Source organism: Phodopus roborovskii, unplaced genomic scaffold, assembly GCF_943737965.1.
Source record: "Phodopus roborovskii unplaced genomic scaffold, PHOROB, whole genome shotgun sequence".
Lineage (NCBI taxonomy): Eukaryota > Metazoa > Chordata > Mammalia > Rodentia > Cricetidae > Phodopus > Phodopus roborovskii.
In genome coordinates this window covers 11,939,873-11,966,194 of record NW_026126571.1, presented here as the reverse complement: position 1 = coordinate 11,966,194, position 26,322 = coordinate 11,939,873, and the positions used below count along the sequence as shown (strand labels likewise).

The following is a 26,322-nucleotide window of genomic DNA, read 5'->3' as shown; positions in this document are numbered from 1 at the left end:
TCAATCGACAAAATATACAGGTGAAAAAAATAATAATAAACCAGGGATGGGTGAGAGGAGGGAACCACTCAAGGATGGAGGAGGGGACCTCTGTCCCTAACACACTTGTTTGAAAACTTCATACAGAAGATGTGGACATTGTTGCTCAACCCTTTGCTCCTCTTAGTGGTTAAACGCACTGGTACATGTTACTTCACTGTGTTGGCCAGATTTCATATGTGTCCCTAAGGCTTTTATTTAATCTGCCTGGTGAAGTGTACGTCTTATCTTCCAAATGATTAAAAACTACATTTTAAAGATGTAGACATGTGAATGAATGCCTATCTGTAACTATGTATATGCACATGAAAATTCTGGGATGAAGCGCTCTTGGCTCAGAGATAGAGACATCTTGGAATTTATGGAGAGGCTTCATTTTACTTACATCAAAAGTATGATTTCTCTTTTATGATGCATTCTGGATACTAACTAATTCCCACGATGGAATATGATTTCCTGAGTTTTCATTTGCAATGTAATTTATTCCAAAACAAAGCAAAACAAAGAAAAACCACATGAAAAATAACTATGGATAAAGTAAAGTTTTAACAAAAGGGAAATGCTTTGGATAAAAAAAAGTCTTTTTCAGGTAGAAACCTGATGCCAGGGAATCTCCCACGAATCCACAAGGATGACTCCAGCTGAGACTCCTAGCAATAATGGAGAGGTTCCTGAACTGGCCATCCAGTAACTGATGGAAATAGTCGGAGAGATCCACAACTAAGCACTGGCCTGAGCTAGGGGAATCCTCTCCAGCATAAGTCATCATTGGTGTTTCTAATTTTAGCCATTCTGGCAGGAGTAAGATGGTATCTCAGAGTTGTTTTGATTTGCATTTCCCTGATAGCTAAGGATGTGGAGCATTTTCTTAAGTGTCTTTCAGCCTTTTTGATTTCCTCTATTGAGAATTCTCTCTTCAGTTCTGTACCCCATTTTTAAATAGGTTTATTTGGTGTTTTGTTGACTAGTTTCTTGAGTTCTTTGTATATTTTTGGAGATAGCTCCCTGTCAGATGTAGGATTGGTGAAGATCTTTTCCCAGTATGTGGGCTGCCATTTGGTCTTGTTGACTGTGTCCTTTGCCTTACAGAAGCTTCTCAGTTTGAGGAGGTTCCATTTATTAATTGTTGATGTCAGTGTCTGTGCTACTGGTGTTATGTTCAGGAAGCGGTCTCCTAGATCTTCCTCAACTGAAGAATGGATAAAGAAGATGTGGCACATTTACACATTGGAATACTACTCAGCGGGGGGAAAAACAATGGACTCTTGAAATCCTGCTACTATGTAAATCAGTGTGTGGATTTGTCAGGAAGTTGAGACTCTATCTACCATAAAATTGAGTTTATCCAATTGGCCAATTGGCATGTATCCAGAGGACTCTACATTCCACTACAGAGAAACATCTTAATCGATAGTCATTACTGATTTATAACAGTTAATATTGGAAACAACTGAGATGCCCACCATCTTATGAATGAAAAATGAAAACGTGGCAGGTAAATTTGCAGGTAAATGGATGGGACTAAAAAGAGTCACCCTGAGTGAGGTAACCCAGACCCAAATATTGTGTATTTTCTTGTATATTTAGATTTTTTTTCTCTAGACAGAGTTCTTCTGTGCTACAGCCTTGGCTGTCCTGGGACTTCCTCTGCAGACCAGGCTGGCCTCCAACTCACAGATATCCACCTGCCTCTGCTTTCCCAGTGCTAGGATTAAAGACGTGTGCCACCACTACGTGGTAATGAGACTGTGAACTGAAGTTCTTTGAGGAAGCTAAATCTATATTAAAGGTCTCGCAGATTGCTAGATCTTGGCTGATCAGAACATCCTCACTGTGGAAAGATGCCCTGTTGTAGTTTACACCCAATTTTCTTGGGCATTCTTACCCCCTTTAACAGCCATCTGTCTTTGCATCTGGCCTAACATTCACTTGGGTGTCTCAGAATGTATCACCAAGTTCAGCAGATGGAGGCATCCATTAACTTCACAATTACCCACACTTAATAGGAGATTGCTGTAGGCTGTATAACTGCTTACAGCTGAAAACAGAACAGACCTTGGACCCTGTGATCTGAGCCACAAAGCTTTCCTCAGATTGCTGTCTGTCATTGCCCTCCAGCTAATCTGATGGATGCTATTGGAACTGAGGTGAAAGGTGTAGTAGCCCTTTGCCTCTCTCCATTCTTTTTTACTGGAATGACCTAGATGAAAATATCAAACAAAGCTTCATCCTGGCTATCTTTGACTTAACTGGAAAATTATAGAACGAAATGGTGATCCACTTTGTGTGTGTGTGTGTGTGTGTGTGTGTGTGTGTGTGTGTGTGTGTGTGTGTTAGTGGCTGTGTTTTAGGAGCATGGTAGTGGGGATGGGATTTGGGCTTTGGATTGGAATCTGCTGTTTTCGTTTTCATGACTCTCCACTGGATACCTGGAACAATACAGATCCCTGAGAGGCCCTTAGGTACTAACTACGTAAACTTGGAAGTACTCGGCTTGATTCACTCAGGCTTTACTTCATTTATATGATGAATAGAGTTAATGCTTCCTGTCACAAAGGATTGTTGAGAGGTTTATTGTGAGGATTACAGGAGATAATGAATATGATAGGGGAAGGGGGGGGATGGATAGAGGCATCTTTACATTTGTGGTGTAGCAGTTTCCTCAGAAAAATTCCCTCCATGGGGGAGGGGAGGCTCATGAATGCTGTGGGATAATATGCTATGACTATAGATTGCTCTCATTGGTTGATAATGAAAGCTGCTTTGGCCTATAGCAAGAAAGAACATAGCTAGGTGAGAAAGCTAAACTGGATACAGGGAGAAAGTAGGGTGGAGTGGAGAGAGACCTGATCCAGCTGCCTAAGGGACAAGATGTCAGACAACTGGCAAACAACAGGCCGCAAGGTCATGTGCAGATGAATAGAAATGGGTTAATTTTAATGTAAGAGCTAGTTAGAAATAAGCCCAAACTATAGGCCAAACATTTCTTAATTAATACGAAGCCTCTGAGTGATTATTTAGAAATGGCTGTGGGACAGAGAAACCTCTGTTTATACATGAAGTTTAGGAGGTAAAAAAAAAAAAAAAAATGTCACTTCAATGACTAAGAGAACAGAAACTACTAGAGTAGGACTGGGTAAGTATGTATGCCTCCTACCATCTATTTACACCCAGACTTCATGTTAGTACCCTGAAGATGGACTCGGGTTATTGAATCCTTTATTTTTCCCCACTGTGGTCACATTCAGTGAGTGTCTTCTCCTTTTCACATGCCCACTCTCACTTTTCTCTGTTTGATTAGTATGTTGGAGACAAATGACCACGGCTAGCCTGCTGAGGCTGCCAGGACCCAGCCTTGTATCCTAAGAGCTTTGATGGGAAACCAACTGTGTTTCTCCTAAAATACTTGGTAATTTAATCTTGCTATTCAAGTTCAGTTAGTTTGCCCAGAAATTCACTTTTACTTTAAACTCACCTAAGATTAAACTTTATACTAGTAATAAACCTTAGAGTTTGATGGTACACTTTTTAAAGATTTGTTTTTTTTTTTAATGCGTATGTTTCTGTGTGTGTTTGTGTACATGTATGAAGGTGCCCATTAAGGCCAAAAGAAGGTTGTAGGATACCCATTGTTGGGTGTCTTGTTGGAAACCAGATCATGGTCTTCTGCAAGAACAGCATTGCCGTTAGCCGCTGAGTCACTGCTTCAGCTCCTGAATTACACATTTTTCAGTGAAAAAACAGACATCTTCCTCTAACATCTCCATTTTGAATCTCTGCCACCTACCATGCTCTCAAATTTAAGCATAGAAAGTTTTAGCTTTATATCCATGGATATGGATGTAAATTCTATTCTAAGACACTCCTAAGGAACTAAAAATGATCCCATTGAGGGGTTAACTCAGCCTACTTAGCAATTTACAGACGTCAGAAGCAACCCCACTCAGAAGGACATGGTAATCACTGAAACCAGAGCAATTCAAATGTCAAAAGCATGTGGAGCGGATCCTTCCCAAGTCCAGTCTGAACCCTGCTAACTGGCTGTTCTGTACGTCTTTCCTCGGACGCTAAGGGATAATGAAAACTTAAATGTAGCTTACATTCCACGTTTGGTTCCTTGTTGTTTTGTGTCTCATTTCACAGAATGCGTTCTCAATCATGGCTTTGCTATCCCAGTAAAGTATGGTCTTGGGCACAGTAGTATTTACAGTCTCAGCTCTGGAAATGATGGATGCAGAAGGTATTACTAGAAGAAGAAACGAAACACTAGTGTTAAGGACGTTCCCCAGGAAGAAATTGGTAGCTTTCCATCAGTATACAGACATGTCAAAATTCAAAGTACAAAACCCTACAAATTCATGATCTAAGCAACAGCTGATGAACTTTGTCTTATTTTCTGACTTGTTATATAAGAGAGAAGTACTCCTCAAAAGCCCAATAGAACTCCAGCTGTTGGCCTCATTGTCTGGAGTATAAAAAGATATAAAGGAGAGATCTTTTCTTCCATGGCTTGGATTTTAAGTGTTCCCAATGTATAGTGTGTTAAAGGCTTAGTATCCAGATTGACACCACTGGTAGATGATGGGAACTTTAAGATGCATAATCTAGCAGGAGATCTTAGATCATAAGAGATATGTGACTTCAAGGGGGCATATTTGGGACTCTGGCCATTCCTCTCTCTCTCTCTTTGCTACACATAGCCTCTTCCACCATGCGATCTACCGTGATGTGCTTCTCGACATGGGCCCAAAGCAATGGAATGAATCAGTCATGGACTAGTACTACCAAAGTGGCAAGCTGAATTACATCCTTCCTTCTTACAAGTTGAACATCTCAGGTATTTTTTCACAGTAATAGTGAGGTAACGCTGCATCAATGTTTATTTCAGATAATCTTGCTTGATAAGCTGTTAAACACAGTTCACAGCAATCCTCTTTTTGGATTGGGGAATAAGGAAGCCTGTGGATATTTATATTTGCTGCTAACTTCTTTCATTCTCTCATTGCAATAAACAAGTCCTCTAAGAGTAAGAGATTGTGTGTCCTGAAAGGGGGGGGGGCTGATATTCTGATGGGTCACCTTATCGATATTTTACAAGAAACTGTGTAACTAGTAACTAGAATATCCATATTTCTAAACCATGTGAACACTTGTAAATTCTTTATCTGAACAGAATATACTGTTGATACTTTTCATTTATTCTATATGTGTAACACAAAGTTGAAAATCTGTGTCTTTGTTAGATAAATTATCAACTCAAAACCTGCATCTAGGCTTCAGGAACTGTTGCTACAACTTAATATGAATTAATTCATTTTTTTCTATAAATTAATTCACTTTTCTTCGTAGAATACATTTTTGGAAGCTATTGTTATATTAACAGTTATCTAAAATTATGTACAGAGGTAGGTACTTTATAGAGAATTATAAAACTAAAATATGTTTTCTTCAGTATAGTCTTACACAGGACTAAACAACAAAAAACATCAAAGTAGAATTAGTTGCATTCCAGGGCTCACTGAAGTTGATTTATGTCACCTACATTACACGGTTGCTTTCCTTTGACTGGTACAAGATTTGTTTCTATAGTAATCAGCTTCTAAATCTTTCTGAAGTAAAGGAAGTAGACTTACAGAGCTCTGGGACCATGTAAAACTTTTTTAAGTACTATCAAGGTTATGAATTATATTCCTTCTCCTGTCTCCTACTTGAGTTCCATGCAGGCATTCAGATTAGCACCATTAAGCATTCTGAACCCTGTAAAAATTACCAAAATCTCAAAAAACAACAACAACAAAATAATGACTGTGTTAAGTCCTCTTCATAAAAAGTAAGTGCATAAAGTTTGTAGGCGAGGATAGAAAGGGAAAGGAACTCATGGCCAGGTGTATCATTACAGGACTGGTCACAAAATGCTCTGCCAGAACCTTGATGGTCTACAGAAAATGCTTGCGTGATTGTGTGATGTCTGTCCATCAGTTGTCTGGCCATGTTTGGGTTGACATCATCTTTGTTACTAATCCCTGTAGTCAAGGGTAATTAGTTCAAAACAATTTATAAAGTCATCCTCATTTTGCTTTTGAAACTTCTTATCTCACCCTCTTTCAATTCACAAATAGTATACAGTGGCAACATATTCACATTGCTGCTTAGTTTTTTTTTTTTTTTTTTTTTTTTTTTTTTTTTTTAGAAATGCAGGTGGTACCTGTGGTTGCTTGAATGATGTGCCCCATAAGTCTTGGCCTTCAGTTGGTAGCTATGTAGGAAAGATTGTGGGTATGGGTTTGTTGGAGGAAGTGTGTTAGTTGGGGGCAGGCTCTGAAGTTTCAAAAAACCCTTGACATTTCAAATTATCTATTGCTGCCTTCTGTTTGCAGATCAAAATATAGGCTCTCAGCTGCTCCTCCTCCTGCCTACCACCAATCCTTCATCCTGCCATCACAGACTCTCACCCTCTGACACCGTAAGCCACATCAAACTTTCTTTTATAGATTGCCTTGGCCATGGCGTCTTACCAGAGGGAAAGAAGCATAACTAATACAGAAGTTGATACCAGGAGTAGTTTTTGGAGGAATCTGGACCACATTAGTATGTTTTGTGTTGAAAAGTGGCTGAATTCTGTAAGCAGGGATTGGTGGCTGTCCTCGTAGGGGCAAGGAACAGGGAAGTGATGACAGCTATACAGAGTGTGAAGCCACAGTTCAAGAGACCTCGGAAGGAAGCGAGAACTTTAATCAGGCTTGGAGATTATTCCTGTGATACTCTGGCCTAGAATCTGGCTGCCTCTTGCCGTGGTCCTAAGAATTTACCTGAGGCTAAATTGAAAAGTAGTGAGACTAATTTCTCTGGAAAAGGTTTCAAGGCAGCTTGACACTGACTCGGTCTGCTGGTCTGGGGGGGGGGATCACTAATCATTCATAAGCAGGTCTATAGTGCATAAGAGCAAGAAATGTGAACCATACAGTTTGAAGAGAAAAAGGACCACAGCCAAAGTTGTGCTGCAAGAGATAGGACAATCAAGGCAAGGAAGGCCTCATCTATAGTGGAATAAAGGGAAAGGTGTTCTCAGAGAAAGGTCCCACCCAACTAAACTTCTGCCTTTAACAGGAAAAGCCTAAGGGGTTTATATATTCCTAAAAAGTAGCAACTAATGAAAGCTGCTGAAAATGTGATTCAAGGGAGTCAGGTCCTTCCCAATGGGGAAGCTGGATTTGACAGTGTCATCCATATGGTTCTGACGCTAGAGTCATGACTGATACACAAGGAAAGAGCTTATAGAATCCCCCTCCACGGTTAAGGAGAGTCACCGAGTCCAGGCAATATGTGGCAGGGCAGTCCCTGCATGAAGGTCCCGAGAGGGCAAGAGGCTCTGCAGAGCCTTTGTGTGGAGCTGTGAAAGTGAGGGATTAATTATGCTGAAGGTCACAAGACCACAGAACTGTGGGAGACCTGGCAAGGAGATAGTCCCTGAACACAGGGACTGGAACCAGCCTGAGAAAGGGAAGGGCCGTCATCTACGACCTTTGACATTAGACGTGGAGCTGCGGGATTTGGCATTTGCCTTGTTGGTTTTCAGTCTTGCCTTGGTTCAGCATTTCTTGACATTGCTCCCATTCTTCCCCCTTTCAGGGTGATAATGCATATTCTGTGCCATTGCATGCTGCAAGCATGTAATTTGATTTTACAAAGGGTCATAGTTAAGATTGTCTTGAGTCATATATTGTCCCAGTCACACCACTGTCACCTGTATTAAAGGAGTCTAGTTCGGTCTTACACAGGTTCTCCATTTGTCAGATCAGAGTCAATGACCTCTCACCAGCAGATCTCTGGCGGTGGGTCCAAGATCTAACTCTAATGCACAGACTGACTTAGTGGAGCCCATTCTATACGGAGAGATACCTCGCCCAGCCACAGCGGTGTGGGGGGTGGAGGGGTGCCTTGGTTGTGCCTCAAGGAGATGATGGAACAGACTTAGTAGACCCTCCCCGAGGAGCAGATGGGTGGTGGAGGGGCGGGGGAGGAGGAAGGGGGGAGAGCTAGGATTGGAATGTAAAATATAAGTCAATAAATAAAAATAAAAATAAAAGACTTCCTTAAGTCTCAGAAAAGACTTGAGACTTGTGAACAGTGCCAAGACTAAAAAACTACAGGGATTTTTGAAGTTGGAGTCAATGAATTTTCCATTATGATATGGTCATAAGACTACTGTATGTGAAGCAGGGAATGGGATGGAAATGTAGTTGTTTGAATGAGGCTGGCCCCCTTAAATAGGCTTCAGGCATTTGAACATTTGTTCCCCAGGTGGTGGCTATTTGAAGAATTAGAAGGTGAGGTTTGTTGGAGGAAGTATGTGACTGGAGGTGGGTTTTGGGGTTTCGAAAGATTCCTGCCATTTCAAGTTAACTCTCAGCCCCCTGCTTGTGGACTGAGATGTGAAGTCTTAGCCTTTGCTCCACCATCATAGGACCATAATGCCAATTAATCTTTCTTTTAGAAGTCGCCTTGGTCATGGTGACTTACCACAGTAATAGAAAAATAACTAATACAGTAGCAGAAGAGGTTTAGCATGAAAGACCAATGCAATGAAGAGCTAGCCTTCAGTTTTGAGAAAACTCAATCTTTTGAAAAGAAGCAAACTATAAACATATGCTTGACTATGATAAGACTTAACTGTTGAATCTGCTTCTCGTCACTAATGTTTCAAACATTCTCACCTTACAATTTTAGAAAAAAAATGTTAAATTCATCGTGGGTGGTATGTATTTGTATTTCAATTGTATTATAATAGATAATGAGATTATAGTTGTTTTGTGTCTTTCCAGCATGATTGCCCATAGTCTGAGAAAGTTAATGGTCACAATTGTCAGGAGACAATCCTTTTTCTATGCCTAAATTTATTTTGCAGTTCTATATTTCAGGATAGCCTTCATAATGTTCTTAAAGCCCAAACTTGGAGCTATTGTATGGAAATTCCTTTCAGGATTGCTGTGCTCAGCTTCATAAAATGGGTCATGCACTGAATTTGCTAGCACTGATTTGGTTGGTGAAGTTGGAGCTGTCAATACAATTTTCAACAATCTCTACATAGTTATAAAGGAGCCTCCCTGATGCACAGTACACAGAGTACATGTCTTTTAGTATGCCATGCCTTTTACAGCATAAGGTTCATCATATCTGAGAACAATCCTTGTTTCTTCCCATCTGCCCTTGAAAGGTGGCGAATTCTTTTTTTAAATTATTTAATACATACCTAAACATTTTACTTATCGATCCCAGTTCCCTCCCTCCCATCCTCTTATGCCTCCCACAGACACCCCCCCCCCCCAGTCCTTCACCCATCCACTCCCTAGGGAGGGTAAGGCTTTCCATGAGGGATCATCAAAATCTGTCACCATTTGGGGTAAGACCTAGGCCCTCCTCCGTGTCTCTAGAGTAAGAGAGTATCCCTCCATGGGAAATGGGCTCCCACGTTTGTGTACTAGGGATACATCCTGGTTCCACTGTCAGAGGTCCCATAGACTGCCCAGGCCTTCTAACTGAGACCCACGTTCAGGGGTCGGTCCTATGCTGGTTCCCCAGCTGTCAGTCTGGGGTCCATGAGCTCCTCTCTGTTCAGGTCAGCTGTTTCTGTGGGTTTCTCCAGCCTGGTCTTGACCCCTTCATGTCTCTTTTACTCTCCCTGGCTTTTGGAATGCCAGTCTCACCTCTAGATGGCAGTGATTTTGAGAACTGGCAAGAAAAATTCGATTGCATATAATCTGCAGGACCTTTCGGTGCAGATTTAGACCACTTGATGCCATTGATGCAAGTTAGTTGTCTGTAATAGACTTGTAGCATGTCTCATTCCTTACCTATATCATCCAGATGGACTTGTAGTCGTGGTGAGTCCTCCATGCCTAGGGCATTGATAGCTTGGACCCACACCAAATACTTCTTTCCACCTGGTAGTGAGTCAGTGGAGATATTCACATAGCTTGAGGCAGGATACTGGTGTTCTTCTTCTGTGTCTAAACTATAAGAAAACCCACAAGTTATATTTATGTAGATTACTTGTTCCAGAAATAGTGAATGCTATCTTTTTCACCTGATTTCAGAACTAAATTCAGTTACTAAAACATGAATCAAACATAATTTTAATCTACTGATTTTTTTAAACAAATGCAAATGTGGCAAAGGCCATGGTTTAACTTTGATGGGTTCCAAATACTTTTCCTCCTCCACTTAAAAAAAGTGGTTATATAGTCATGTATAAGAGTGTGCAAAATATACATATATGCAAAATATACATATCCATTCATATGTTCATATATGTTGGTTTATATGTATGTTTGTAGACATATTAATACTATATACTGAAAATTCTAAGTTATATTTCTTTTCTTATTTAAAAAAATATTCATGGACTCCTCTGGGTATTGTGTGCAGCAGACTCTGTGTTTACAGTGCCTGTTAGTGGCTAACTTGACATTGTCCACAACTTTAAATAAATATCTTGAGCTACAATGAGATCCTATCTCAAAAACATAAGAAAGTAGAACTGATTTTTACAAGATAGCCAATTAATTGAGAAAGAGGAATCCAAGACAACAGACCTTAATGGTAGGAGGTTGGGGATTAGGCAGTACAGAGAACCATCAAATGCCACTTCAATTACATCAGTATTTTTGAATTGCATGACTGAGGATGTCTAGTCAGCCAGCTAATCCTGATAAATTCCACTTGATTTTTACTAAACTGTCAAATTTCGTTAGCCAATATTGCCTTTGGACAGCAAACAGGAGAAGTAGATCAGAATAGGAGTCTTCTAGCTCTTGAGAGATGGAGACATGCTTGAGTCTGTGTGTGTGTGTGTGTGTGTGTGTGTGTGTGAGAGAGAGAGAGAGAGAGAGAGAGAGAGAGAGAGAGAGAGAGCACAACCCATGGAAGTCACCCCATGGGTCACGATCAAACTCAAGTAATCAGGCTTGATTGAGAACACCTTTACTTGCTGACCTATTTTTCAATCTACTCTGAAATATCCATAGTGTGTTGGTCCTCTCTCTCTCTCTCTCTCTCTCTCTCTCTCTCTCTCTCTCTCTCTATCTATCTATCTCCTCATATGAAGCCCTGACTAGCTTGGAATTCATTATGTAGACCAGGCTGGCTTCAAACTCACAGAGATCTGCTTGCTTCTGCCTTCCAAGTACTGGGATTAAAGGATTACACCACTATGTCTGGCTTTTTCTTTTTCTTTTCTTTTCTTTTTCTTCCTTCCTTCCTTCCTTCCTTTCTTTCTTTTTTCATTCTTTCTTTCTTTCTTTTTTTTTGAGACATGGTTTCACGTAGCGTTAGCTGGCTTTTAACCTCCTTGTTTTGCTGAAGACCACCCAGTTTATTCAGAGTTGGGGGTTGAACCTGGGACTTTGTGCATACTAGACAATATTCCATTAATTGAGTCACATTTCATCTCTGAAATTCTTATTTCTAAGAAATGGACATACTTCACAGATCTGCACATCGCCACTCATGGGAACGGGGAAGTCATCTGCACCTCCCTTGTACTGTTTGGGCTATTGAGTTGAGGTAAGTAAGGACTGGCCCAATTTCTCCATCTACACCACCAATTGCTTTTCTCCTGGAGACTGCTTTCATAGGGTTGGCGAGGAAGAGAACTTTAAAGTTACTGCCACGTAATGCTTAGCATTCCATTCTAGCTCCATTTATTACTACATGCCTATTTAGCAACTCGAGGTTTTGCAGCTTCCTAATACCTCAGCAAGAAACCAGAACTTGACTCATGTGACTTACTCACAGAGACACACAGATTCGAGAATCAGAACTTGATGCAAGTGACATGCTTGCAGACACATAGATATGAGGAACTACTTTACACTTTAATCAAAAAACAATTTTATCAATTAAGATACCACAGAAATGTTCTGCCATAGGAAGGCCACCTTAGGAGGTGATAAAGGGCTTTCTTAGGCTGATGGATGGCATAGGGGTTGGACCAAATAACATGTCCCTAGCAACTAAGGCTTTCAGTTATGGCGTTTTCCCATATTGCCTCTTCCCTCCCTTCATACACTGTGAGACTTAAAATAATTTACTTAACCTTCATATGCTTCAGTTTAATTATCTGTGAGACAGGAAAGACGGCATTACTGTAATCATGAATGAATATGGATGCATGAGAACAGAGAGCCAGAAGTGGGCCTCATTGCATTGTGACAGAGGACTCATTAAGCTATGACAATGGGCCTCACTGAATTGTGACAGAGGACTCATTAAGTTATGACAAGTTAAAAGGCATTTGTATGCCACTTTTATGAATATAGATGAAATAAAAATTAAAAAAATTAAGACAGGGTTCCTCTGTGTCTCAGGATGGCCTTGAATTAATTCCATTGTTGTGGCTGCCTAAGTACTGGGAATTGCCTGTGTGTATGTCCTACTACATCTGCTTCACACACACACACACACACACACACACACACACACACACACTTATATACACTTATATAAAAATATATAATTTGTATCTAAAGTTACATTATGTCACTGTGTTTAGATATTTATGTAGGAACCTCATATTCTTTCTGAAATAAGAGGGCTCATAAGGTTATCATCAGAGAACTTATTGGAAAACAGGCTAACCTGTGTTAAATAAGAATTCGAAGATGAAAACAAGAAAGCTACAGCTTTGCTTAGTGGTAAGTGGGGCATCTTTGACTCTTTTCCAGTTAGAGAAAACCACACACACATTCTTAGCTAGTCTGTGGCTAGTTCTCTTACAGCACATATTGAGACCTCAAGTCTTATAAGGAGAAATGCATAGGGTACTAAGGATGTGACCCAAACAGCAAGAGGAAAGCTGTGGTTTACAAAATAGGCCTCAGCAATTCAAAATGCTTGTCTCCAAACCTGAAAACCTGTTGGGAGAAGCCGGGAAGAAGAGCCTGGTGTTTAATTGAGAAAAACGTTGCCTTTTTTTTTTACATCAGGGAGGAACTGCTGGCTTTCAAATGTTTATGATCTTGTTGGGCTTGTTGCTATCATTTCTTCCTTTTAATTTCTAGGGTTCAATACAGGACTGAAAGTCATAAAAATGAAAGTAAATATTTGCTAAATTGGCTTGGCTGGGACTGAATGGAGGCCTATCTACTTGTTCATTTGTCTTTCTAAAACTTGTTGAAATTGCTAAATATTTGTTGAACTGTTTGTTGTATGTGTATGTGTGTGTACTCACTGGTACACATTCCAGGATATTGTGGTCAGAGGTCAACTTTTGTATTCCGCTCTCTCTTTCTACTCTGTGGGTCTCAGGAATCAAACTGAGGGTGTGAGGCTGACACAAAGCCCCATCCATTGATCTCTGTTCAACAACTATTAACAAGTGGAAGGCACTGTCAGACACTGCTACAGAAGTGCTATAGTAGCCCATTTATAAGGGCTGGCCGAAGGCAGGGGACGACAGGAAGTAGACAGTTGTAGAGGCTCATCATTCCCCAGCACCGTCCACTGATTTTACATGGGAAAACAGCACACAGCTCTGTCCAATGGGGCCATCTCCAGGGAGGGAAAGAGCTCTTGTGGCGACAAAGTCCATGCAACACTGGAGGGCCTCCTGTTTCCCTGTCCTGCCATGGAAGGGCTGCCACTTTCCTGTGGGACAGGCGGGTGGCCAGGGTGGCAGGCTTCACAGTGTGTGTGGTCTTGCTGCAAAGGGAAACTTTGCCTATGCTGAGCTCTTGCTGGTTGGCTAAATGGAAATTCCCTGAGAGGCCAGGATCTACACAGGTCTTTTGTTTCTGATTATTTTTCCCTGCTGCATCTTTCCACCTTGCCCACAGCATTCAGCATAACTCAGCTTTTTCTTGGAGGGAGAAGGCCTTTTTGACAATTTATTAACTTCTTTAAGCTCACGATGGGTTTTCCCATGAGTTAGAAGATGACTAGATGCATTTCCTTCTGTTTGACTGTGCTTCCTGGAAAGTGTGCTTTGAACTGGCTAGAAGAAAACATCCATTTTTGTATGATAACTTTTTCAATGCTTTATGTCATCTTTAAAGAATTGAGTTTTGTTATTTTCCATTTTTAATTATTATGTGTATGTGTGTATACATGTAGGTATGTGTGTGTATGTGTGAATGTAAGTGTGTGGGAGTATGGGGCTATGTGAGTGTGTGTGTTCATGTGGGTGAGTGTGTGTGGGAGTATGCATGTGTGTGTGGTGGGAGCATGTGTGTGTGTGTGTGTGCATGTGGCTATGTGTGTGTGTATTGTGGGTATGTGTGTGTGTATTGTGGGTATGTGTGTGTGTGTATGTGGGTATGTGAGTGTGTGTGTGTGTGCATGTGGCTATGTGTGTGTGTATTGTGGGTATGTGTGTGTGTGTATGTGGGTATGTGAGTGTGTGTGTGTGCATGTGGCTATGTGTGTGTGTATTGTGGGTATGTGTGTGTGTGCATGTGGGTACGTGTGTGTGTGTATTGTGGGTATGTGTGTGTGTATTGTGGGTATGTGTGTGTGTATTGTGGGTATGTGTGTGTGTATTGTGGGTATGTGTGTGTGTGTATGTGGGTAGTGAGTGTGTGTGTGTGTGTGCATGTGGCTATGTGTGTGTATATTGTGGGTATGTGTGTGTGTATTGTGGGTATGTGTGTGTGTGTATGTGGGTATGTGAGTGTGTGTGTGTGCATGTGGCTATGTGTGTGTGTATTGTGGGTATGTGTGTGTGTGTGTATGTGGGTATGTGTGTGTGTGTGTATGTGGGTATGTGAGTGTGTGTGTGTGCATGTGGCTATGTGTGTGTGTATTGTGGGTATGTGTGTGTGTGTGTGTGTGTGTGTCTGTGTATGTGTGTGTCTGTACACATGGGGGTATGTAAGTGCAGGTGCCCATTGATGTCAGAGGGTTAGATCACCTAGAGCTGGAGTTACGGATATTAGCCATCTGACATAGGTGCTGGGAACCAAACTTAGGTCTTCTGGAAGAGCAGTAAATGCTCTTAACTGCTAAACTGTTCCAGTCTCACAGTGTCTTCCTTAAGATATAATAACATTACATTGATCTCTACTCCATCAATTTGAAATGCAGGTTGAGGTTGTCAGAGTTTAACTATTGTTTACCTCCCTTATCCAAAGTGCTCAGGACCAGAAATTTTGGATTTTAGATTTTTTTCCCATATTTTAGAATATTGCATATACATAATGGCATATCTATGTTCAATAGCTATAAAGTTGATCTTTGATATTAGAATATATTTAGCATTATTTTCTAGATTCGTCCAAAGTTATCTGAAAATTGTGTACAGTACTCTGTAAATGATTGTTATGGGTTTATTAACCTTTCTTCTCCTATATGAATCAGGCTTGGTGTAAGACAACTACATCAGCCTAGGCAGTCAGGTTTTTTTTTTTAGTTCTTTTTAAAATTTAAATTAGAAACAATCTAGTTTTACATATCATTCCCAGTTCCCTCTCCCTCCCATCCTCTCCTGTTCCCCAGCAACCCCCTTTCTGTTTTGAGTGCACCATAATATCCTAACCCCCTTTGATGTAGTCTGATTAGTACCTCTCCAGACGCACATGCTGAGACCTAGCAGCTCTCTTGAGCAATGGGTCAGTTTCATGTGTAAGATTCAGACTCTAGTGCAAGAATCTTAAGGGAGTGAGCTGTGCTGTCAGATGGTGTCGATATAACGGGGGCTTTACCCTCAGTGATAATGTCAATGCCTTATGAAGGATGGAGTTGTTTCCCTCTCTCATCTGAGTACATACAGAAGATGTTGCTCATGGGGAATGGGCTTGTGGCAGACACCAGATGTACTGGCGCTTTGATCTTGAACTTTGCAGCTTCTAGTCTATATGAAATAAACTTCTATTTCTTAATTAGTCAGTCACTGGTATTTAGTTATAGTGACACGAATGGGCTAAAATGCCTCCTGTTTCATCGTTGCTTTTATAATTATCCTCGTTCTGAAACAGGAGGTTGAGAGCCATCCAGAAAGGCTAACAACCTCTCTGAGGACACACAGCGGCAATAGTCTTGGATAGCAGATAGTGCTGAACGGCAGTAGTAAGGCTGCCCTGTAACACCTTCTGCCACCTTCCATCTGGATATAGTAGACAGGTGCATGACATTTTTTTCCTGCTCAGAACTATGAGGGAGGACACCATGGGAGGAAATCTTTTTCCTTTCCTATCTGGAACTTGAATTCCCACTCAAGCTAGAGTTGTAATACCTACATTAGAACTAAAACTTGAAGGTCACAATTAATCATCACTACTTCCCCTGAACTTCCTGTTAAGGACCTGGCACCATCATACAAACTGAAAGCCAGAATCATTCAAACAATTAGAATAGGCATGCATTGGGGGGCCTGTTTTAAAAGATAAAGAATGGGAATTTTGAGGGACTCGGTACATTATACTAATCCTCAAAGGAGAACAGGACTGAGATTCAAGTCACAGCTTAAACTGGGCTGTTTGACTGCTGCTACCAGTTACCACCAAAAGAAAAGGATGAGCTTGCCACAGAGTTTGCTGTCCCGTGAAGCAGACAGTGGCAGAGTCCCTGGAGTGGTTTTATATTCCTCAGGTCTGAGGCTGGTTTTGAGCTCAGCTGGATCCGCTTTCAGTAGAAGATGTATGTCTGATAGTGCTGTAGAACCTACCTCTTCACGTACACCACATACTTGGTGTCTATGTAGGTTGGCTTCCCAGTGTCCCAGGTACAAGTCATGCTGCCTGAGTATTCATAAATGACACATGCCACTTTGCTGGGGGCATCTGGCGGATCTGCAACAAAATGAACCACTAAGAACTGTTCTTGATAAAGTAGGTAGTTGATACTTTGTCAGTTTCCTAGGAAAACTAGGCCACTTGGCAATGAGTACCTATGGGATCCTTACACTACTACTGTTATCTTGTAATCCAGTTTGTCACCAGGCATTTCTCCTGCCCACACAATACTTTACCATAGTCTCTACTCCTGTGGGAGACAACAAGGTCAAGATCCTCCCATGCAAATAAAGCAAACCCCTTTTCCAATTCTCCAATTCTATCTCCCCTCAGCTACCACCCTCCTTTTCTTTCTTTTAAATCAAGGCATTAAAAATTATTCTTGTGCATATTTTTGCCTGAATGTGTGTGTGTGTGTGTGTGTGTGGTCTGTGTACACTTGTGTGTGTGAGAATTCTGGTGCATGTGGAAACCAGAGGCCACATTGGATGTCTTCCTTCATTACTTTTCATATTATATTAAACATTTATTTTATTTTTAATTATATATGTCTATGTGGTGATATATGCATGTGACTACGGGTGCCTCTAGGGGCCAACAGAGGGCATTGAATTCCCTAGAGCTGGAGTCACAGGCAATTGTAAATTGCCCAGTGTGAGTGGTGAGAACAGAACTTGGGACTTCTACAAGAACAGTATGTGCTCTGACCCACTACAGCCTTTCATGCTTTTTCCTTGTTACTATTGTTGTTTGTTTTGAAGCAGTCTCTCCCTGAACCGGAAGCTCACTGATTGACTAGTCTGGTAGGCTAACAAGCCCTGGAGATTCTCCTGTCTTTGCCTCCCCAGTGCTGGGATTACAGGCAGGCATCACCATGCCTGGCTTTCATGTGGATGCGGGAGCTCTAACCTCAGGTCCTCATGCTTTTTCAGCCACACTTTATCAACTGAGCCATCTCCCCAGCCCCTCTAATTTACTCAGGGTTAGTTGGCACAGTTCTGTTGAGGCTCCAGTTGTCAGGGTCACAGTAACTTTCTATCTGCACAATTCCTTGCTGCCCCAAGAGAATTATATCAGTATTGCAGTTTGACCTCTGTAGCAGCCGAGCCTCTCTTACTTTCCCCTTCACACCGCTGTTCTTAGGCTCTGGGAGAGATTCTACAGCTCTCCCCTATTTCCTCCTGTGGAGCATATAGTTTACCTTCCCCTCTGAAAATTGGCTGTTTACATGCAATTCAGCAGTAGGAGGAAGGAAACTTCCAACCATGTTACAATATGGATAAAACGCGAGGACACTGAACAGAAGTCAGACACAAAACACTGCATGCTTCCTCTTATACAAGGTATCTCGAATAGTTAAATTCACAAAACAAAGGCAGAGTGACAGTGGAGGCCCATTGTGCAGAAGTCTGAGATGAGGGCTGTTATTCAACAGATACAGATACAGAAGAGTCCTAGAAAGAGAGTGCTGGAAGGCTACAAGCAAATGCAGAAACCACACTGAAGCAAAATGGCAAAAATAAGTGGGTTATAGTGTGCAGACTTTACCATCACCACATCAAAAAGGTTTTTTTTTTTTTTATTCATAGAACTATTGTAAGATGTACTCTTTCCTACATCCCTGACCACACCCCCACCCACCCACTCCTGCTCAGCTTTTCCTCCCCATAGCCCATAACCTCATTTTTTTTTTTTTTTTTTAGTTTGTCTGCTACCATTTTTTTCCTATGAAAAGTGACACTTTTCCCAATCTCCTCAGCTCCCCTGTCTTCCCCGGTCCAGCACAAGGATGTCAGTAACTAGGTCCTATGCACAAGGGCGCCTAAGTGACCAACCAGAGCATTTCCCTTGGGAATCAGCTCACGACTCAGGATGAATCTATAAGAATTCTCCAAGGTGCTCGCTCTCTCTCTCCTTCTCTCTCCCTTCCTCTCTCCCTCTCTCTCTCTCTCTTTCTCTCTCTCTGTCTCTCAGCTGTTTGTGTCCTTCCTGTCACATCGAACAGTCCTTTCAGTGGTTCTGGATTTGGGAGTGAATCCAGCCTAGGACAAAGAGTTTTGATGACAGTTATCGGACCCTCAAGGCCTCTGTAACCCCAGAATGGCATTCAGATGTCCAACTATGTCATTCAACAATAAGCCTCCAGGATTGATGTCTTCAACCAAGCATGGGGATATTGATGGCTTGCCATACCTCTATATTTCCAGGGCACTTTTCTTGGTTTTCCCCTCCAGGTAAGCTCCTGCCTGAGATGTCTATGCTGAGAATTACAAGACAAATGGGAGAAATCATGGTGGACGCAGGGAGCGGGGATTGTGAAGAGTAAAGCTTGGGCCAGTCCACAGACAATCATGGATTCATGGAGTTCTACCTTTGCTGATGAACTGTTGGCTGCTGATGTTTAGGGGTGAGCGTTATCCTCAGTTGTTCATGCAGCAGTGAGCACTCCAGGCACAATGGACAGTTTCAAACCATGGTCACACGGGTGGCCCTGATTAAATCGCTAGATGATGAGCCACGAACAAACGGCATGCACACAAATGGTAACCCCATCTCCAAGTCTAGCTTCACGTGTGACAGAAACAGGAGAGTTAAGTGCTACTTGCTGGCTTCCAGCCTTGTCAAGAAAAGGCGAAGCCTGGGATCAGAGAGAGACTCTGCCTCAAAGGAAAAAGAAGGAGAGTATTGGAGGAAAACAACCAGGCCTTCATGCCTTCACACATATGTGCATGTATTCTCACACAGAAACTTTTTAAAAAAGCTATTTCAATTGCGATGATGATGTGAAAGTGTCTCATATGAGCTTGTTGAGTGGTAGCATTAGGTCCCAAAGAGAAATGTGGGCTCCTACAAGGGGAAAGAAATTTTTAAGTTTCATTTGAACTTGAAGGGAGTAAGCATGGCAACAGTTCTGTACAATATTCTGTACACTGGGTTGTGAGAGTTTGTGGATTATAACAGTGGCATTATGTCATGGGTAGAATGATAAAACTCATAGGCTTAACAGGGGTTTCTAGTTTTGCTGCTTTTTTCCTGTGGTTTTAGACTGAGAGCACTGTAATTTGACAACTACAGGAGACAAATGTCACTTTTCTGAACTTTGTTTCACACTACTCTCCATGAAGCAAACGGTCAGGACTGTCAATGCATGGTTGGCATGGACTTTGGAAAAGATAAAAGTAACAATGCTGCATATGGCTAAGTGATCAATACATGTTAGTGGGAAGCAGAATAAAGGGCTAGAGAATAAAGTCCCGAGAGGGACTTCCCATTGTCAGATTCGCTGCCAGGTTATAAATATCCAAGAATAAAACTGGCTGTCCGCTTCACGAGAATACCCTGAGCACACAGTGATGATTAAGGTTGTGTTGTCTCCCTCCCATCTGTACCCTTATAGGATGATCCCCATCATTTACTGGGAGACTTAGTAATTTAGTCTAACCAAAGGCCATTTGCCATTGAGGTCTTCTGAAGGGGCAGGGTCTGTGGTTCTCTTTGCATTTCCGGCATTTAGAACATTTTTGGGTACATTTGTAAGACAATCACTGAAGTTTATCCCATGAACGAATGGATCAATTCAAAAGACGACAATGACAAGAATTAAGATGGAGAGAGGCATGGTGTTTCTGGCGGAGCTCACTAAGCCCCTGCAGGAGGGCCAGGCCATCCACATAAGGGGCAACACTGAACATATTCAGGGTTTTGAATGGCTAACAATTCTTTCATCAAAGTCAAAGACTGCAAACGTGTAAGACAAAAATGCTTCAAAGTTTAAGTAAATGGCTAAGTGGAAACATCACATACACGGTTTACTTAATTTGATCAGTGTTGAACAAACTTCCCATAATATGCTCTCTTTAATCAGAGAAAAGTGGCATTTCTGAAATCACTCAGTAGAGAGACTTTGAAATGCCTGGGCCTTTTCAGGGAAAGCACTGACTCACGCTCCCTCTACCTTCCATGATGAGTCAAAACGCCTGCCATCACTCTGTTCACAACAGTGATGACTACTTGGCATTGGAAAGCTTACAGAACAAATACCCTGCATCAAAGCTGCCTAGTGAAAGCAGTGTGCTTTTTGGGATGCCACAAAACCCTCAAGCCCCCTTTCTTGACCTAGTTAATAGGACTCAAGTTCGCTGAGAATGTGGCCCCAAAGCACATTCAGCTTGAACACAGGGGGTTGAGTGAATTCTGGCCCCGTAGTTGGGTTTTCACACTCATAACTCTAGGTTTCAATTAATGAATGGAGAGAGTGATGGGAGAGGATGAGAGCTTCTCTTGGGCTCTCCTGGAGGGGGACCACTCTCTGGCCTGAAGCATGGCCAGAGCTCTGGGCTTTGGGCAGAAATCCCCCAACCAACACCAGAAGGGTGGCAGAGAGGCCAGGGTCACCTGCACTCCGGTACCAGGAAGGGCTACTAAGTAAAAGTTGTAAGTGCATGTTTGTTGTTGAAGATCCTAGGAAATAAGCTAGCAGTTCAAACCAAAACTGTGCTCAGTGCCAAACTAAAGTTTAAGGCCAGCTTTGCCTGAGAATAGGAGGTTCAACAACAATCTATTGATAGTCCATTCAACCAGACCCAGCATAAGACAGAAGCATTCTGCTTTAACCAAGAGTAACATGGTGGTAGCCGTTTGGATTTCTTGTTCCATCCTATAATATCACCTGCTCTGATCTCCATTACTGTATCTGTCCATCTATAGGATGAGGTGCTCTTTGACTGTAAGTAAGATACAGAGCTGAAAACCAAAGTTGCAGTATCTTTTCCTTTTCATTGAAGTGATACTTATTTTAGAGTTTTTTTTTTCCCCTTGCACTTAAACCAACAGCTCCCCTTTCCCAGAAACTGTGGAGATTTCTCATTTTCCCTCTGAAGAAATTACATTTTACAGCAAAACACTGCCATACTAAGATTTTTGTCCCGAGGATATGGACAAGCTAACAAAATTTCATGTATCAGTTGAGCTGCCTGTCTATGGTTTGATTTTCACAGTGTAGGCACATTTTTTTTTTTTTCCTGTTTAATGCATTAACTCAAGGCACATGTAGCTAGCAAGTTTATTATTGAAGTCTAAAACTTACTTCTTCAACTCTCCTCCACCTCATCCTATAGACAGGAATACTTGGTCAGCTGCCTGGAGTTAAGTAGGACGGTGACCCTTATTACAGAACGAGGAAGTCTCTGAGCTTCCAAGTAGCCAATCCAGAGGCCAAGGGATGGGTCTGCTCTAGCTCCTCTTATCTATGGTCTGGAGCCAAGGAAGAAGCAAGAACTTATGTAGTATTATGAAAAATATGGGGGAAGGGAGCCCTCCTAATCTTTTACCCCCAGTGGCAAAGAATGACTCTCGGCTTTAAAACCATGGTGAGTTGAGTCCCTAGCATCCACATAACATGCCTGGCATGATGCCATGATTTTGTAATCCCAGCACCGAGAGGGGAGAGACAGGAGGATTCCTAAGGCTCCCTGGCTAGCCAGACCAATTGGTGAGCTGAAGGTCACAGTATGAGGCCTGATCTCAAAAATCAAGGTGAAAGACTCCTTTTAAATAATGCACAAGTTTGACCTCTGGCCTCTGTACCCACAAGCATACATACACACCTACATACACAATCACAGACACAAACAAACACATGAAAAATAAGGTCCATAGATATTTATACAGATGAGTACAGAAACTTACACACCTTCATAATATTGTGAGCACAAACTGATAGAGTATGTTTTGAAATTGATGACTAAATATTTCTTAATAGCAAAGCCACAGTGGACAAGACCAAACGGCAACCCACAGACTGGGAAAAGATGTTCACGAATCCTATATCCAACAAAGGGCTGATCTCCAAAATATACAAACAACTCAAGAAACTAGTCAACAAAACACCAAATAACCCTATTAAAAAATGGGGCACAGAACTGAAGAAAGTATTCTCAAAAGAGGAAATCAAAAAGGCTGAAAGACACTTAAGAAAGTGCTCAACATCCTTAGATATCAGGGAAATGCAAATCAAAACAACTTTGAGATACCATCTTACTCCTGCCAGAATGGCTAAAATTAGAAACACCAATGATGACTCATGCTGGAGAGGATGTGGAGAAAGGGGAACACTCCTCCACTGCTGGTGGGAGTGCAAACTTGTACAGCCATTTTGGAGATCAGTATGGCGGTTCCTCAGGAAAATGGGAATTAGTTTACCACAGGACCCGGCAATCCCCCTCTTGGGCATATACCCAAATGATCCACATCCATGCAACAAAGACATCTGTTCAACTATGTTCATAGCAGCACTATTTGTAATAGCAAGAACCTGGAAGCAACCTAGATGCCCATCAATTAAAGAATGGATAATGAAGATGTGGCACATCTACACAATGGAATACTACTCTGCAAAAAAAAAAAAATAATAATAATAATGGTATCTTGAAATTCGCAGGCAAGTGGATGGCACTTGAAGAAACCATCTTGAATGAGGTAACCCAGTCACAAAAAAAGGAACATGGTATGTACTCACTCATATATGGATTTTAGACCTAGATCAAAGATCACCAGCCTATAATTCACACCACCAGAGGAACTAGGATACAAGGTGTATTCTAAGAGATTCATATAAAGTCCCTCACAGAACCAGGAAGGGACAAGTCCCCCCCAGAGCACAGGGGAAGTGGGGGGGGCAGCGAATGGAGAGAGAAGTAGGAAAAAAACAAGGGAGAGGAAAGGAAAACACGTGCGACCAGGAAGATTGAGCCCGGTTAGGAATAGAAGACAGGAGAGAGAGAGAGAACATAAAAGAGAGAGCCAATATTGGTTTGAAGATAAAATTGAACACAAAGAAAAGTCTAGAGAACTACGAGACTGCTGACAACTAACAATCTGAGCTTCCATGGAAAGGCTATCATAAATGCCCTTCCCGGAGAGTGAGATCAACAACTAACTTATCCATGGAGCCCTCATCTAATGCCTGTTGGAAACAGGAGCAAACACCCATACATAAACACTGAGTCGAACTAGAACCCAGATGCAGATAGAGAGGACAAGACCAGGCGGCAGAAACACATAGAGACAGCTTACCTGAACAAGGAGGAGCTAACGGGCCCCCCAGACTGATAGCTGGGAAGCCAGCATGGGACTGACTCAGGCCCCCCTGAATATGAGTCTCAGCCAGAGGACTGAGCAGTCTAAGGGACCTCAGACAGTGGAGCCAGGATGTATCCTTGGTGCACAAAAGGACCTTGCGAACACATCCCCCATGGAGGGATAACTGCCTTAACCTAGAGACAGAAGAGAAGTCCTAGTCCCTACTTCACATGACCTGTCAGACCTACATGACCCCAACTGGATGGTATTCCCCTACATATGGAATTGGGGTGGGGGGATAGGAGGGGAGGGTGGTTAGGGTGCATGTGAGAGGGCAGAGAGGGTAAAAGGGAGGGAAGGAGAGAGGGAGGGAGGGCTGGAGGGGAGGGAGGAAGGGAGAGGGAACTGGGATCGACATGTAAAATAATAAATTAAAAAAAATGCTCTGACTCAAAAATTTAAGTTCAAGGACAAGTTACTGGGGAAAAGGATTTCTATTTTTGTTTCCACAGAAAATGAAAAGCTATGGATTCCTTCCAGACTAATGTGGATTGATCAACCCAGACCGCCTGAAATAGAGTACCAAGTGATCCTACATTCTAAACAGCTGGACAAAGCAGCCTTGCACACCACAGCCAGGATTTCTGCATCTTTTTAGAATCCCCCATGACTGCGCCCCTTACCAGCAGGAAGTAGTTTGGAAAGAATGACGCCCAAATTCCCAAATATTGTCTATAAATGTTTGTTTTCATTTAAATGGACTTGGTTATAAAAAATAAATAAATACAAAAGAAAATAATTTTGATATCACATTTTTACAAAATATGTAAGGGTATTAAAATGCTTATTCTACATCAACTTTTTTAATAAAGGGGAGACAGTGAGCAAAAAAAATATTTCTTAATAATGACAGTAACAGTAACTCGTAACAGGGGCTAAAGGATTAAGGACAAGAGATTTTATGAGAGTCTCTCTATGTATGTTTACTTGTTTGTTTATTGACATGGGGGTCTCACTATGTAGCCCTGGCTGACCTAGAAATCCTGATATAGAATTGGCTAGCCTTGAACTCATGGAGCTCTGCCTGCCTCCCAAGTGCTGGGATTAAAGGCAAAAGCCACCATGCCCATCTGTGGAGTCTTATATTTTACTAAAACATGCTAACATACTTTGAAGTTTTTTTTAACATGTACTCAAATAAATTTTTGAAGTATGGTGTTTACAAGTACTTTCATTTCATCAAAAAAAAAAAAAAAAAAAAAAAAAAAAAAAGAAAAGAAAAGAAAAGAAAAGAAAAAAAAAAAAAAAGAAAGAAAAGAAAAAAAATTGGAGGCTGAGGTCAGCTAAACAAGTTGCCCAAGATCACACAGCTCACTGGGAGGACAGTGAGGATACAAAGGTAGTTTTGAATATACCCTGAACCTTGGTTTCAAAATCTCCCAGAGAGATCAACCCACTTCAAAGTTAATGATAGTGCGGAAAACAAATTCACCAACAAAAGCCAAGTGAAAAACAGATGAAAAGAGCATCATTTAAGCTTTTTGTTGTTGCCAAGGCTCAGGTTGATCAGGAATTCACCATCCTGCTTCCTCCACATCCAAAATGCTGGGTTACAGGAGTAGCCTCTCAGACTCAGGGTGTTGGCTTTCACATAAACTGTATTTATTCCAGCTACTGGCGAAAATTGTCCTCTGGGAGATTTGCAATATTTTAAAATTATGGTGTTCACATGGAACCTGCATACTTCTGTCTTCTTTTGAAAACCCAGCAGGTCAAGGTACACTGGGCCCTATGTGTCCCAATGAGCCATGGTCTTTTTTTTCTCTCTCTCTACAAACCTCGCCAGTCTCTAAAACTCAGTTCATCAACCTGACTCTGTAGCCATTTGAGCTGAGTCCCTGTCTTAAACCTCTCTGATGGGTAAACTATGTTGATTTGCCTCTCTCTAGCTTTAGTTCAAAAGCCCAGCAACTTTCAGTTAACCATTAGGATACATTACAGTACTTACATCCAGAGGAAATGTCTTTCCCACAAATGAGTGTCTCTTGACGATGCCCAGGACATTCGGCAGTGCAATGTATAGAGGCATGAGGTTCCTCAAAGCCTTTATACCAAAGTCGAGCTGTTGTTCTGTTAATCCTCGTGATATGAAACCTTTGTTTGAAGCCATTTTTATAAAAGTTAAGTTCCCTTGGATGGCAGTTCTTAAGGGCTCCTTGGCAGTATATAGAAACATTCATCCCCATCTGAAAAATTTCACCAGGCTCTACCCACATGTCACCAGAGCAGTTTATATTTGTAATTCCTGGAAACAAACACATGAAATAATCGATTTTATGCAAAATATTGTAAGGGACGTAGAACATGCAGTGCCTGTGAAGTGTATTCTTTCGATAACTGAATGATTACGGAAGAGTAGCTGTGTGTTCTTATATAGTTCCCCTGAAGGCCAGCGGTCAATACAGCCTTGTGCTTTCTC

At 41.6% G+C, this 26,322-nt stretch overlaps 2 protein-coding genes across 2 annotated transcripts in view; both read right to left on the bottom strand.

Annotated features, from left to right (window-relative positions):
* Positions 1–26,322, bottom strand: part of LOC127235735 (ribose-5-phosphate isomerase) — an 877,486-nt gene that overhangs the window by 254,587 nt on the left and 596,577 nt on the right. The gene's annotated exons all lie outside the window — the stretch shown is intronic.
* Il23r (interleukin 23 receptor) overlaps positions 1–26,322 on the bottom strand; it is a 52,783-nt gene that overhangs the window by 22,187 nt on the left and 4,274 nt on the right. Inside the window, exons 2-5 of the mRNA XM_051203102.1 lie at positions 25,852–26,148; positions 16,697–16,820; positions 9,891–10,051; positions 4,140–4,285 (exon numbers count right to left, since the gene is read on the bottom strand). Of these exons, the coding sequence (XP_051059059.1) occupies positions 4,140–4,285; positions 9,891–10,051; positions 16,697–16,820; positions 25,852–26,148 (728 nt within the window). The remainder of the gene's footprint in view (positions 1–4,139; positions 4,286–9,890; positions 10,052–16,696; positions 16,821–25,851; positions 26,149–26,322) is intronic.